Raw genomic sequence first — 15,821 nt, forward strand, 5'->3', positions numbered from 1 at the left:
AGTAGAGCAACTGGCCTTTAGGGGTTCAGATAATTAGTCCCGAATTGCTTGTGTATATATGTTACAGTTTCCCCATATTATCCAAAGGAGCAAGTACAGCTCATATTGTGCAGTGTACACTATTTTAACGAATACAGAAGTAATGATTTCTGCCCTAGAAACGATTTTGACGTTTAATATAAACATTTTATCGATTAAATCAATCGAAAACTATTATCTGTACCTATTTGTCATGCCTGTCGCACTTTGTTACTCATCGGGGTGAAATTATTTTTCACTCTCCTGTGTCATAGAAAAGAGCAATTACTGTAATGGTAGGCAAACTTAAGTCACTGTATTACTTGATGTACATGAATTCAATTATTTTGAGGATATAAGTAACTTTAATAAATACAGTTCTATTCTATCTGGAGGTACAAGAAATAGTCATACCTGGAGTAGTAGAAGGTGGTTGTCCTCCACTAGGTCCTCCTGGTGCTCCTGGGTACCCTGGTGTTCCAGGTTGTCCAGGGAGTCCAGGTGCTCCAGGAGTACCTGGAGCCCCAGGTGCTCCAGGCCCTCCTGGATATCCGGGTGGAGGCCTGCCTCCAGGTCCTGTTGGTCCCTCAGGTCCTGTTGGATATCCTGGGTAACCTGGTACACCTGGTGTTCCAGGGTAACCACCGGTAGGTGGCCGTCCACCAGGTCCTGTTGGGCCGCCTGGTGCTCCTGGATATCCACCGGTGGGTGGTCTTCCACCTGGTCCTCCTGGCAGTCCTGGCTGTCCCGGGTATCCTGGCTGTCCTGGTACTCCTGGTGCGCCTGGCTGTCCTGGTGCTCCTGGCTGTCCTGGAGCTCCTGGACCAGTTGGTCCTCCTGGGAAACCACCAGTTGGTGGTCTTCCACCTGGTCCTGTGGGTATTCCTGGTTGGCCTGGATATCCTGGTCCTCCTGGCTGTCCTGGTGTTCCTGGCTGACCTGGTATGCCAGGTCGTCCTGGTTGGCCTGGTAATCCTGGTCCTCCTGGCCCAGATGGTCCTCCAGGGTACCCTCCTGTGGGTGGTCTACCACCAGGCCCTGATGGCCCTCCTGGATATCCAGGTTGTCCAGGTACTCCTGGCTGTCCTGGAGCACCTGGTAATCCTGGACCTCCTGGGTAGCCTGGTGATGGTGGTCTACCTCCAGGGTAACCTGGTGCACCTGGTAGGCCTGGTGCTCCTGGCTGTCCTGGTGCTCCAGGACCAGTTGGTCCTCCTGGGTATCCTCCTGTTGGTGGTCTTCCTCCGGGTCCTGTTGGTATTCCTGGTTGACCTGGGTATCCTGGTCCTCCTGGGTATCCTGGTGTTCCTGGCTGACCTGGTGTGCCAGGTCGTCCAGGTTGGCCTGGTAATCCTGGACCTCCTGGCAGTCCAGGACCTGTTGGTCCTCCTGGTGCTCCTGGGTAACCTCCAGTAGGTGGTCTTCCACCTGGACCTGTTGGAACTCCTGGCTGTCCTGGGTAACCAGGCTGTCCTGGTATTCCTGGTGCTCCTGGCTGTCCTGGTGCTCCTGGGCCAGTTGGTCCTCCTGGGTACCCACCAGTTGGTGGTCTTCCACCTGGTCCTGTTGGTATTCCTGGTTGGCCAGGATATCCTGGTCCACCAGGATAGCCTGGTGTTCCTGGTTGTCCTGGTGTACCGGGTTGTCCAGGTTGGCCTGGTAATCCTGACCCTCCTGGTAGTCCAGGTCCTCCTGGTGCTCCAGGGTAACCTCCAGTAGGTGGCCTTCCACCTGGGCCTGTTGGAACTCCTGGCTGTCCTGGGTATCCAGGCTGTCCTGGTATTCCTGGTGCTCCTGGCTGTCCTGGTGCTCCTGGACCACTTGGTGCTCCTGGGTATCCTCCTGTTGGTGGTCTTCCTCCTGGTCCTGTTGGTATTCCTGGTTGACCTGGGTATCCTGGTTTTCCTGGCTGACCTGGTGTGCCAGGTCGTCCTGGTTGGCCTGGTAATCCTGGACCTCCAGGACCTGTTGGTCCTCCTGGTGCCCCCGGGTAGCCTCCAGTAGGAGGTCTTCCACCCGGGCCTGTTGGAACTCCTGGCTGTCCTGGGTATCCAGGCTGTCCTGGTATTCCTGGTGCTCCTGGCTGTCCTGGTGCTCCTGGACCACTTGGTGCTCCTGGGTATCCTCCCGTTGGTGGTCTTCCTCCTGGTCCTGTTGGTATTCCTGGTTGACCTGGGTATCCTGGTCCGCCTGGGTATCCTGGTGTTCCTGGCTGACCTGGTGTGCCAGGTCGTCCTGGTTGGCCTGGTAATCCTGGACCTCCAGGACCTGTTGGTCCCCCTGGTGTCCCTGGGTAGCCTCCAGTAGGAGGTCTTCCACCTGGGCCTGTTGGAACTCCTGGCTGTCCTGGGTATCCAGGCTGTCCTGGTATTCCTGGTGCTCCTGGCTGTCCTGGTGCTCCTGGACCACCTGGTGCTCCTGGGTATCCTCCTGTTGGTGGTCTTCCTCCTGGTCTGGTTGGTATTCCTGGTTGGCCTGGATATCCTGGTCCTCCTGGGTAGCCTGGCGTTCCTGGTTGTCCTGGCGCACCAGGTTGTCCTGGTTGGCCCGGTAATCCAGGTCCTCCTGGCCCAGTTGGTCCTCCAGGGTAACCTCCAGTAGGTGGTCGGCCACCAGGTACTGATGGTCCTCCTGGATATCCTGGTTGTCCTGGTGTGCCTGGTAATCCTGGACCTCCTGGATAGCCTGGTGATGGTGGTCTACCTCCAGGGTAACCCGGTGCACCTGGTTGCCCTGGTAATCCTGGCTGTCCTGGTGCTCCTGGCTGTCCTGGTGCTCCTGGACCAGTTGGTCCTCCTGGGTATCCTCCTGTTGGTGGTCTTCCTCCTGGTCCTGTTGGTATTCCTGGTTGGCCTGGGTATCCTGGTCCTCCAGGGTATCCTGGTGTTCCTGGTTTACCTGGTGTGCCAGGTTGGCCTGGTTGCCCTGGTGATCCTGGTCCTCCTGGTAATCCTGGTCCAGTTGGTCCTCCTGGATAACCTCCAGTAGGTGGTCTGCCACCTGGTGCTGATGGTACTCCTGGGTAACCTCCAGTGGGTGGTCTTCCTCCTGGCCCTGATGGTACTCCTGGCTGCCCTGGGTATCCAGGCTGCCCTGGTAGTCCTGGTGCTCCTGGTTGTCCTGGTGCTCCTGGACCAGTTGGTCCTCCTGGGTACCCTCCAGTTGGTGGTCTTCCACCTGGTCCGGTCGGTACTCCCGGGTAACCTCCAGTGGGTGGTCTTCCTCCTGGTCCTGATGGTACTCCTGGCTGTCCTGGGTATCCGGGCTGCCCTGGCAGTCCTGGTGCTCCTGGCTGTCCTGGTGCACCTGGGCCAGTTGGTCCTCCTGGGTACCCTCCAGTTGGTGGTCTTCCACCTGGTCCTGTTGATATTCCTGGTTGGCCTGGATATCCTGGCCCTCCTGGGTAGCCTGGTGTGCCTGGTTGACCTGGTGTTCCAGGGCTGCCTGGTAGTCCAGGAGTACCTGGTGCTCCCGGTTGTCCTGGTTGTGGTTGGCCAGTTCCTGGTCCTGTCGGTACTCCTGGGGCTCCTGGATAGCCTGGAGCGAAGAATAATTTCATTAGGGCGTACTGTGATATATGCATTAACTTTTTACGTTTTTTCTTGGCATAGTTTGTTTATAAATTATTATAGGTAGTACAATGTTTTAATATTGTTATGTTACCGATGAATGACAGGGATGTTGTGGTGTTATGTGTTTATTTTCTATCGTTGTGTTAAGACAGGCTGTGTAACCAATAACAGTAAAGTTTGACCTAAGTTATTTGTATAGCTGACTTTTGTAGTACAAAAAACTACGAAAACATGATCAGAAACCTGCAGATACTCTCCTCTCGTATTACATGAGAAGGTAAACACATAATCAAATTATGCTGGTAACTGAGGTAGAAGCCATTAGAAAACTCTCTTTGCATTGTAGTCGATGATATTTTCACAATTATTAGAAATATGATGATACCAGTAAAGACGTAACGACGCAAAAAGCAGAGCTAATAGACCAGCTAACTCTTGGAAAACTGTTTATGAAGAATTCCCTTTGTAACTCATTGATCTTGTTTGATGCTGTTTACAGATGTACTTAAACTTAGATAACAATAAAAGAACAAAAAAAAAACATTCTTTTAAGACTGATAAAGAATTAATAACAGCGAGTGGAAAATATGTTGCGTGTACTGTTAGTAGCTACGTTGTGTACAAAGAAATTACTACAAATCTTTGTTAATACTACTATAATATCAAATGACATTGACTGTATATACGTCTGAGCCTTCGTTACGCTTCAGTTTTAGTTAGATGTCTCATATCTCAGGCGAAAGATTATTAGATACATATTATACTTTAATTAAAATTATACATACAGCGCTTCTGATATGTGTTTCTTTAATAAGGAAGTGGACAATCAAAACTGCAATCAAAACACTCAGCTAATTTAGCATAAATTCTTTATTGTAATTCCGTCAAGTTGAGTTTTATTATGCTGGCTACTGGTTTCGAACTACGAGGTTCATTTCTAATCCAGGCACTGGTTTTGAAAACGAACTTGGTATTCGAAACCAGCCTCCAGCTTGATAAAATGCAACTATGAAGGAATTACAACAAAAAATTTATGCTATCCAAGTTGCTGGTCCTGTACCGACGTCATGTTGGAATTCTTTTGATTTAGTATAGTCTGGCGACCAAGCGAACGCTCGCACCATGAACTGAAAGGTGGTAATTGATGACTGGCTTTGTCCCCAGAACTTGGGGCACCTTTATATGCTTCGCCATATTCTAGGGGGCAAAAAAGAGAGTGCTCTTCCACACATAAATCTGTAGTTGGTAATTCCGCAAATTACGTTGCATGGCTTTTCCTTATAGTAGCTCGTACACTTGAAAGGTATATACCATACGCAGTGTAAATTAATATACTATCGATTGTGTAGTAGCGTCGCTGCTCAACAGCGTCGCTGATTCGAGGTGTTATCGGCAATGTGTTAGAGTAACTCTAGGTGGAGTGAAGTGTGGAGGACTCTCAATTGTAAAGACGTGTTGTATCTGATGTGTGCTGGATACACACATCTGGGGCCAAGGAAACTGGTATAGGCACACGTATTTAAATACAGAGATATGTAAACAGGAAGAATACGGCGCTGCGATCGGCAACGCCTATATAAGACAAGTGTTTGGCACAGTTGTTAGATAGGTTACTGCTGCTACAATGGCAGGTTATCAAGATTTAAGTGAGTTTGAATGTAGTGTTATAGTTGGAGCACGAGCGATGGGGCACACCATCTCTGGGGTAGCGATGACATAGGGATTTTCCATTTCAAGAATATATCTGGTAAATCATCACATCCCCGATATCGTTGATGCCGGAAAAAGATCCTGCAAGAACAGGACAAACGATGACTGAAGAGAGTCGTTCAACGTGATAGAAGTACAACTCTTCCGCAAATTGCTGCAGATTTCAATGCTGGGCCATCAACAAGTGTCAGCATACGAACCATTCAACGAAACATCAGCGATATGGGCTTTCGGAGGCGAAGGCCTGCTCGTGTGCCCTTGATGACTGCACGACACAAAACTTTACACCTCCCCTGGACCACACACCACCGACACTGGACTGCCGATGACTGGAAACATGTTGCCTGGTCGGACGAGCCTCGTTTCAAATTGTAGCGACCGGATGGACGTGTACAGGTATGGAGACAATGTCATGGATCAATGGACCCTGCATGTCAGCAGGGGACTGTTCAAAGTTGTGGAGACTCTGTAATGGTGTAGTACCTGTCCCGCTGGAGGGATAAGAGACCACTGATACGTTTAGATACGACTCTGGCGGGTTACACGTACGTAAGCATCCCGTCTGATCACCTGCCTCCATTCATGTCCATTGTGCATTCCGACGAACTTGAGATATTCCAACAGGACAATGTGACACTCCACCCGTCCAGAATCGCTACAGAGTGGCTCCAGGAACACTCTTCTGAGTTTAAACACTTTCACTGGCCACCAAACTCCCCAGACATGAACATTACTGAGTACGTCTGGGATGCCTTGCGACGTGCTGTTCAGAAGAGATCTCCACCCCCTCGTACTCTTACGGATTTATGGACAACCCTGCGGGGTTCATGGCGTCAGTTCCCTCCAGCACTACTTCAGACATTAGTCGAGTCCATGCCACGTCGTCTTGCGGCACTTCTGCGGGCTCTTGGGGGGGGGGGGGGGGGGGGGAGCCGTACACGATATTAGGCAGGTGTACCAGTTTCTTTGGCTCTTCGGTGTGTACTTACTCGCTACGGCCAGTAATGATTTATTTAGCTGCATTATCCTATGATGTTTGCTAACTGTAAAAGGAATCTAAGCAGAAGCTCGAAATACACTCCTGGAAATTGAAAAAAGAACACCGTGAATTCATTGTCCCAGGAAGGGGAAACTTTATTGACACATTCCTGGGGTCAGATACATCACATGATCACACTGACAGAACCACAGGCACATAGACACAGGCAACAGAGCATGCACAATGTCAGCACTAGTACAGTGTATATCCACCTTTCGCAGCAATGCAGGCTGCTATTCTCCCATGGAGACGATCATAGAGATGCGGACGTGCATTGTCCTGTTGGAACAGCAAGTTCCCTTGCCGGTCTAGGAATGGTAGAACGATGGGTTCGATGACGGTTTGGATGTACCGTGCACTATTCAGTGTCCCGTCGACGATCACCAGTGGTGTACGGCCAGTGTAGGAGATCGCTCCCCACACCATGATGCCGGGTGTTGGCCCTGTGTGCCTCGGTCGTATGCAGTCCTGATTGTGGCGCTCACCTGCACGGCGCCAAACACGCATACGACCATCATTGGCACCAAGGCAGAAGCGACTCTCATCGCTGAAGACGACACGTCTCCATTCGTCCCTCCATTCACGCCTGTCGCGACACCACTGGAGGCGGGCTGCACGATGTTGGGGCGTGAGCGGAAGACGGCCTAACGGTGTGCGGGACCGTAGCCCAGCTTCATGGAGACGGTTGCGAATGGTCCTCGCCGATACCCCAGGAGCAACAGTGTCCCTAATTTGCTGGGAAGTGGCGGTGCGGTCCCCTACGGCACTGCGTAGCATCCTACGGTCTTGGCGTGCATCCGTGCGTCGCTGCGGTCCGGTCCCAGGTCGACGGGCACGTGCACCTTCCGCCGACCACTGGCGACAACATCGATGTACTGTGGAGACCTCACACCCCACGTGTTGAGCAATTCAGCGGTACGTCCACCCGGCCTCCCGCATGCCCACTATACGCCCTCGCTCAAAGTCCGTCAACTGCACATACGGTTCATGTCCACGCTGTCGCGGCATGCTACCAGTGTTAAAGACTGCGATGGAGCTCCGTATGCCACGGCAAACTGGCTGACACTGACGGCGGCGGTGCACAAATGCTGCGCAGCTAGCGCCATTCGACGGCCAACACCGCGGTTCCTGGTGTGTCCGCTGTGCCGTGCGTGTGATCATTGCTTGTACAGCCCTCTCGCAGTGTCCGGAGCAAGTATGGTGGGTCTGACACACCGGTGTCAATGTGTTCTTTTTTCCATTTCCAGGAGTGTAATTAATGTAAAGATAATTGTTTTGTTAGTAATGCAATGCACGTATTCTTAAGTGATGACTGAGACAATGTATAGGACTTACATCCAATGATTTTGTAAAGCTAATTGTTAATATATAATCGGTTTATTGAGTGTGTTAATTGTGAGCATTATTAATTTTCAAAGAGTCAAAATACTAGTTTTACAGTTAGTGTTATATTGCTAGTTATCCCAAGTCAATACCAGTTCCCAGATACATGTCATTTTTATCTATTTTTCTCAAGAAGTTATTGTCTCAGTATTATTCGATCTAATTAAAATGTATGCGAAGCAACAGCCTTGCGCAGTAGCTCTTTGGTAACTTTACGATTTATGGTACTAACAGAGAAGAGTGCGAAGGAAGTTCCCGTTGCGCAGATACAGGTAAGAAATTTTATTATTTCGGGGATAGCAGTCATTAAGCACAGGGGCCATTATTTTCAAACTGAACAAGTTTTATTTTATTACCAGGGCCAATTTCAGATCAATAATGTTGCATCAGATTCAGTTTTTTTGTTACGTAAATTCATGCAGTTCTGGCTTGGTTTAAAGTTATTGACATTTTACATTCTCGCAGTTAAATTAAATTTACATTCTTGCAGTCAGAAAAGTTCAGGTCAGTACAAAGCGCATGAGACGAGCTATAATACGCGTTCATGCGCTATTTCCATACTAACGGAAATGTTTCAGACTATTGTCAGTTACGTAACTTTAATCATATTTCAAACGTACATTTTTCACACTGTATTATTTTTATATTAATAATATTATCAATCTCTCTCACGTTCTACGTCTGGTGGCATCAGACTCACACTTTATCCGCAGCTAACGATCGCTATCTTTTTCGTCATGTAAAAACAGGTGCTGCAACTGTTAATTGTTCGAGTACCACAGAACGCCAAAGAAAATCATTTTTTAATGTTTGTTTTTGTAGCCGTTCCTCGACTGCGTACTTATTTTTAAAAATTCGACGTCTAGCAGTCGCTATAAGTGGCGTTTTACACAGACTATGGCTTCATTGCCTCTGAAAGTAACGTCCGAGAGCAGACCATAGTCTCATAATGGCGTTCATCTACGAATTAAAGTGTCACAATTGGTGTTCCACCTTGATTCAAATTTACTCGCTGCAGTTACTGAATCCACACTATATTTCTTTATTTGGACAATCACATACTCAAAAGCTTTGCTGTCACCGTAAAAGTCCTAGTACAGCTGGCCTGCCTCGGTCTTCCTGTAACCTCTCATGGTTTGCCAAGTGTATATCTTGGGTGGCTCTGCTGAACGGCTGTAACGCCGCAGATGGGGACGCAGAACTTAATGTTCCTATCCGACGGATGGATCACCACGTTAATGACACGTGCTCTCATCCCATGAGGCGCTGTGAAGAGGTTTGTAATTTAATCCAGGTCATTAACGCAAGGCCTTTTGACGAGGAACTTAATGGATGCACCTTATCTCCCGTTACGTGTCAAATCCTGGCGATGCAAATTTCTTACATCAACAGGGTTCGAACCAGCTACTTCGGAGACTACCGCCACCATGTCAGTGTACATTAGTGACCTTGGGTGCTGAGACATGGTTCTATATGATTTGTTTCTGCCTAGTTGATAAGAATATAATTTATATAATGAAAATATTAAAGAAAAATAAAAAAAAGTAATACAATAAGTGCGGTGAAAATAAGTTGCAATATGTAGAGCGAAGTGAAATACTATATTTGGATGTGTAATACAGCCTAAGTAGCTTGTTGGTTGATAATAGCCTATTTCTACCTACTTCAGGTGAGAGCGTCTCAGTAGAACGTTGAGCTATTTTCATATGAAATGATTTGTGCTTATGTATGTTTATTGTGCTTGTGAGTATTGGTGTAGTACTGGATGTGTTGCAAGTCAGGACACCATATATGATCTTCAGCAGTTGTTTGTCTTATTGTTGGTAGTTGTGGTATATTCTGTACGATACCTTAGATGCATACACCTGGTATTATATAGATTAAATACTGATTGAGCATTTGATACATGGAATACAGGAATTTTAACTTTACAAGACGAATACACTTATGGTTGTAAATTTGTTAGTATAGAGTGTAGTTCACTGCTACTTGAATGCGTTATTCCTTAAATAACTTAATACTTTACATTTTTAATTTTATACATAATTTAAACAGAAAATACACTTGATATATAAAATTCATTGATTGTAACTGCAAATGGAGAAGAGAGTATAAATATGCAGTGTATCGTTGAGGAGGAGGAGCCTGGGAGCAGAAGTTCTTCGAGCCTCCTACTCCCAAGCGACGTTGCGTTATTACTAGGGTCTTACTATGTAGCGTCGATGTTTGTTTTATGATTGTTCCTGCTTGTTGTGTTGTTTGTTACTGTGGTATGGCATGCAGTGTCATGTGGTTTTGGTTTGGGTCCTTCACGTGCTGATGCCTTTTGCGTCATGCTCACTTCGTGTATTGGTTCCTAACTCGGTTTCGCCGGCCGTTGTGTGCTACGGTCGCTGGTTCGAATCCTGCCTCGGCCATGGATGTGTGTGCTGTCCTTAGGTTAGTTAGGTTTAAGTAGTTCTAAGTCTAGGGGACTGATGACTTCAGATGTTAAGTCCCATAGTGACCAGAGCCATTTGAGCCAAGCCTAATTCAGCTTCGGAATCTGTGGCCGTGCTTGGGTCCTCTTGTGTGGTTTGTAGTGTCGTTTGTGCTTGTCTGCACCTCCTTCCATATGGGTTTTGGCGCTTGCTTTCTTCACGCAGTGTGTTCACTACAATATCGGCTTCGGTATTTATTGTGTTCCAATCATCGGGATTACGTATTATTCTGGCGATGTCACTGTCGTCTGTATTGGTCTCACTTGTGCTAGCGTGTTGCAAAGTAATTACAGATCAGCGTCTAATTAATTATTTGAAAACCAAGCAGCTTTCCCTCATGTGGGAAACCGGTTGAAAGCCTCCAATTTTCTGTGTAGCCACTGAGTTTTCGTAACAAAACTGTCATTTTTTGTGTCTAAAGTGTCACTTGTTTTTGTAACTGTTGCCGAATACCGTGTTTTTGCTTCCATTTGTTTTTTGTTTGACTGTCTGTGTTGATGTAAGTTTGGTTGTTTGTGTATGTATGTGTGTGTGTGCGTCTATACAGATTTTACACCTATGAGAGGAATGGTATTTATTAACATCGATTTGGATGTTTGCCTGTTATGTAATCGCCTATTGTAAACAGTGCGCGGTAAGTCATATTTCCTTTGTATTTTAATTGTACCTTCTTTTCTGTCTTTGTTTTGCACATATGATAATTTTCTTCCAAAATTAGCAGGTGTCTTTCATTTTTTACTTATAATTTTCATTTCTTTCTCTCCTGTGATTCAAATCTATTAAATGTTTTGCAAAGATTGACTCGCATTCGGGAGGACGTCGATTCAATACTGCATCCAGCCATCCTGATTTGGGTTTTCCACGGTTTCCCTAAATCGCTTGAGGCAAATTACGGGATGGTTCCTTTGAAATGGCACGGCCGACTTCCTAAACCGATGAGAGCGATGACCTCACAGTTTGGTCTCTTCCACCAAATTAGCCAACCAGCCAGCCAGTCAGCAAAAGATTAAGTGGCTCGTCCCACATTTCCATGCTGTGGTGTATTCTTTGTACCACGCGTCAAAGGTTGTACTGGTTTTCCCACATACCTTCCATGACGTATGTTCCATAGCAGTTTCCAGCCTTCTGGTAGAGGTATGTGTCTTGTTATTTTTGGAATATGCTTTTCGACGGCATTGTCTGTTTTGCATGCTATGTTTATGCCTTTTCTTTCAAAAATGTAGTTAGTTTTTGTGAGTCTGTGCTTATATGTCGTTGTGTTACATCTTGAACCTTTTTTCTCGTTGTGATGTGTTCTTTGTGTCGTTGTTGTTCTGTCATTGTGTGGTTGTTTCTGAGCAGTTTTTTGTGTTGTTTGTGATTGTGTTAGTATTGTTTATTGACTCCTGACACTGCAGAGTCCATTGGTAGACAATGTTCTTGGATGTCCAGTGTCAGGTGCCATAGCGAACACTTTTATAAACGATACAGAGAATATAACACTCTAAACACAGAAAAGGCAGTTAAAGTGTTATGTTACGAACAGACAGTCACTGCCCAAAGCAAATGAGACTTTCACTCGACTTTCCACATGAGAAGAAGCTGCTTGATTTGCTAATAATCAATTAGACGCTGATCTGTACGTAAGTTTCCATTCTACCACGAAAATTACATGAACTGTTTTAAATCTGTAACCAATAACTGACACCGAAAAAATCGTATAATATAACAAGACACCCACTGAAAATGCGTTTATAAAAAGGCGAAACACTGCTGCGTGAATAAATAAAATAAAGTTAATATGCAGCATCAAACAGGAGTTTTACTGTAAACTACTGCATTTTATGTACAACTGCTGTGAAAATCGAACCTTCGACCACAACTTCAATGGGCAACAATACTACCTGCAAAGACCAGGAGGCCAATCGAATAAACATTGAAAGCTCCAGTGGACTTTGGAATTTACTGATCTAAGAAAATTACCATAACGTAAATTGCTGTGCAGCTACATGTTTCCATTCTAACCTAGTACTCTAAATTTTGATTTATACAGCGAATCAAATGTAATTACGTAACCAGCCTCCTACTGAATGAGTCTACACAATGAAACTACAAGATAAAAATAGCATGAATATGCCTGAGAATAATTCATTATAAATACTGCAACTGTTATTGGCTACACTCCATCTAAACCTGACATTATCAAGGGTCAAGCAAGCCCTCAAGAGCTACGACGCTATTAAATGCAACAAATATTTCTGAGTTATATGAAAATTACTCACCTGGCGCTCCCGGAATGCCTGGGCCACCTGGGTAGCCTCCTGGTGCAGTTGGTCCTCCTCCTGTTGGTGGCCTTCCTCCAGGTAATCCTGGTACCCCAGGTGCTCCTGGTGCCCCTGGGTAGCCTGGTGCTCCTGGTGCACCTGGACCACCTGGGTATCCTCCTGGTGCTGTGGGCCCACCACCTGTAGGTGGTCTTCCTCCTGGATATCCTGGTCCTCCTGGTGTCCCTGGTAATCCAGGTGCTCCAGGTGTTCCTGGTCTACCTGGTTGACCTGGGTAGCCTCCTGGTGCAGTTGGTCCTCCTCCTGAAGGTGGCCTTCCTCCTGGCAATCCTGGTACCCCAGGTGCTCCTGGTGCCCCTGGGTAGCCGGGTGCTCCTGGTACACCTGGACCACCTGGGTATCCTCCTGGTGCTGTGGGTCCACCACCTGTAGGTGGTCTTCCTCCTGGATAACCTGGCCCTCCTGGTGTCCCTGGTAATCCAGGTGCTCCAGGTGTTCCTGGTGTTCCTGGTCTACCTGGTTGACCTGGGTAGCCACCTGGTGCAGTTGGTCCCCCTCCTGATGGTGGCCTTCCTCCTGGCAATCCTGGTACCCCAGGTGCTCCAGGTGCCCCTGGGTAGCCTGGTACTCCTGGTGCACCTGGACCACCTGGGTACCCTCCTGGTGCTGTGGGTCCACCACCTGTAGGTGGTCTCCCTCCTGGATATCCTGGTCCTCCTGGTGTCCCTGGTAATCCAGGTGCTCCTGGTGTTCCTGGTCTACCTGGTTGACCTGGATAGCCTCCTGGTGCAGTTGGTCCTCCTCCTGATGGTGGCCTTCCTCCTGGCAATCCTGGTACCCCAGGAGCTCCAGGTGCCCCTGGGTACCCAGGTGCTCCTGGTGCACCTGGACCACCTGGGTATCCTCCTGGTGCTGTGGGTCCACCACCTGTAGGTGGTCTTCCTCCTGGATATCCTGGTCCTCCTGGTGTCCCTGGTAATCCAGGTGCTCCAGGTGTTCCTGGTGTTCCTGGTCTACCTGGTTGACCTGGGTAGCCTCCTGGTGCAGTTGGTCCTCCTCCTGATGGTGGCCTTCCTCCTGGCAATCCCGGTACCCCAGGTTCTCCTGGTGTCCCTGGGTAGCCTGGTACTCCTGGTGCACCTGGACCACCTGGGTATCCTCCTGGTGCTGTGGGTCCACCACCTGTAGGTGGTCTTCCTCCTGGATATCCTGGTCCTCCTGGTGTCCCTGGTAATCCAGGTGCTCCAGGTGTACCTGGTCTACCTGGTTGTCCTGGATAGCCACCTGGTGCAGTTGGTCCTCCTCCTGATGGTGGCCTTCCTCCTGGCAATCCTGGTACCCCAGGTGCTCCTGGTGCCCCTGGGTACCCTGGTGCTCCTGGTGCACCTGGACCACCTGGGTATCCTCCTGGTGCTGTGGGTCCACCACCTGTAGGCGGTCTTCCTCCTGGATATCCTGGTCCTCCTGGTGTCCCTGGTAATCCAGGTGCTCCAGGTGTTCCTGGTGTTCCTGGTCTACCTGGTTGACCTGGATAGCCTCCTGGTGCAGTTGGTCCTCCTCCTGATGGTGGCCTTCCTCCTGGCAATCCTGGTACCCCAGGAGCTCCTGGTGCCCCTGGGTACCCAGGTGCTCCTGGTGCACCTGGACCACCTGGGTATCCTCCTGGTGCTGTTGGTCCACCACCTGTAGGCGGTCTTCCTCCTGGATATCCTGGTCCTCCTGGTGTCCCTGGTAATCCAGGTGCTCCAGGTGTTCCTGGTGTTCCTGGTCTACCTGGTTGACCTGGGTAGCCTCCTGGTGCAGTTGGTCCTCCTCCTGTAGGTGGCCTTCCTCCTGGTAATCCTGGTGCTCCTGGGTAGCCTGGTGCTCCTGGTGCACCTGGTCCACCTGGGTATCCTCCTGGTACTCCTCCTGCTGGCGGTCTTCCCCCTGGATATCCTGGACCTCCAGGTATTCCTGGGTAGCCTGGTGTCCCTGGTGTTCCAGGCTTACCTGGCACACCTATTGACAAAAGTAAACATAATTTTCAAACACATCATCATGTTGCAACTTGTTATAATTGTTCTCTTTGTAGTTTTATTTATTTTTAAACAGAATAATTTTTTCTTCTTTTGTGGTGTATGAATTTAATTTACTCCTAGTTAAAAAACTGTATAGCAAAACGAAAAACAAGTTTTGTTAAAGAAATTGAACTTTTCTTTGTAATGTCGTGTTCCGTACCATTTCCATTTGCAGTACTCTGCATAAAAATACATAGTGTGTAAAACGTATATGTAGAGTGTCTTATCGACACAAGAAAAGAATAGTCTAATTAACTGGTCCAGAAACGCATTATTATTAGGAAATGCGCAGTCGGTCAGAGGAGGGACTGAACGATGTCTTATATTTGCTGTGAGCACAATCACAATATGGGCGCTCTGGCAGCGGAGTGAATAGGGTGATTTAATGTCTTGGTGTATCACAGGCTCTGTATACAAATTAGTCTGAATGTTAAGAACTCTGTGATCAGTTGAGTGGCCTGATCTGTGTTGTGTTGTAGTTCTGAACGAGTCGAACACATCGGACCTCGGATTCCTGCAATTCTTTACTCTAAAAAGTATTATTTGGTATTATTATTTCTGCATATCAAACATCAGTTACATTAGCTTTCTATGAACAAATCACATAGGAAAATATTTTCTTTTTTTATTTGTTACTTATGTTTTGTTGTGCATTTACTTGTGGCAGTCATTGTATTATTGACAGTCAAGGAAAAGTAAATGGTAAAGCAATTATGATGGCCTTTAGTTTTGTAAATGAAATTTAGATTTTGTTAACTGTTCCTCTCTGATTCAGTTTCTTATTATAGAAAACAGCATTAAACGATCAATTCTGGGACAATTCATTGAATATTCCCCGCCCCCCCCCCCCCACCCAAAAAAAAACTTGCAGATGTAGGCCTCTATCCGGCTGTCTTGGTACACCTGCGTCAGTAGAAGTGAGGAGATCCATAGTTTTCTCGTACTGTCTTTGTGTTAAGAGCAGGAATTACTCACTTTACCCTGTTTGAGGTTACAGTAGCTTTTCGTACAGTGAAATTTTTTTGAAATTTATGCTGTGTGCTTCATAATGCATAACATAATGAAAACATGTGTTTCGGAGGCGTCATAAACAAACCAACTGCATTTGACAAGCGTCTCATTTACACTGGATTGATTGGCTTCTGTACGATTTTTGGCGCATTGAAGTTATAAGGGCGTTATAATTTTTTTGCATCCACATACATTCAAAAAAATTTAAAAGAGAAAGAAAAAAATAACGACACAACACATACATTCAGGAAGCAGTACAAGAAACCAAGGAGAGACATGGAGAG

The 15,821-nt window shown here is 47.4% G+C and overlaps 1 protein-coding gene across 1 annotated transcript in view; it reads right to left on the bottom strand.

Annotated features, from left to right (window-relative positions):
• The window catches only part of LOC124544658 (collagen alpha-2(IV) chain-like), a 171,512-nt gene that overhangs the window by 6,107 nt on the left and 149,584 nt on the right, over positions 1-15,821 (bottom strand). Inside the window, exons 10-12 of the mRNA XM_047123275.1 lie at positions 14,240-14,467; positions 12,464-13,993; positions 433-3,555 (exon numbers count right to left, since the gene is read on the bottom strand). Coding sequence (XP_046979231.1) covers positions 433-3,555; positions 12,464-13,993; positions 14,240-14,467 — 4,881 coding nt within the window. The remainder of the gene's footprint in view (positions 1-432; positions 3,556-12,463; positions 13,994-14,239; positions 14,468-15,821) is intronic.

The sequence above is a fragment of the Schistocerca americana genome, chromosome 8, assembly GCF_021461395.2.
Source record: "Schistocerca americana isolate TAMUIC-IGC-003095 chromosome 8, iqSchAmer2.1, whole genome shotgun sequence".
Taxonomy (NCBI): domain Eukaryota; kingdom Metazoa; phylum Arthropoda; class Insecta; order Orthoptera; family Acrididae; genus Schistocerca; species Schistocerca americana.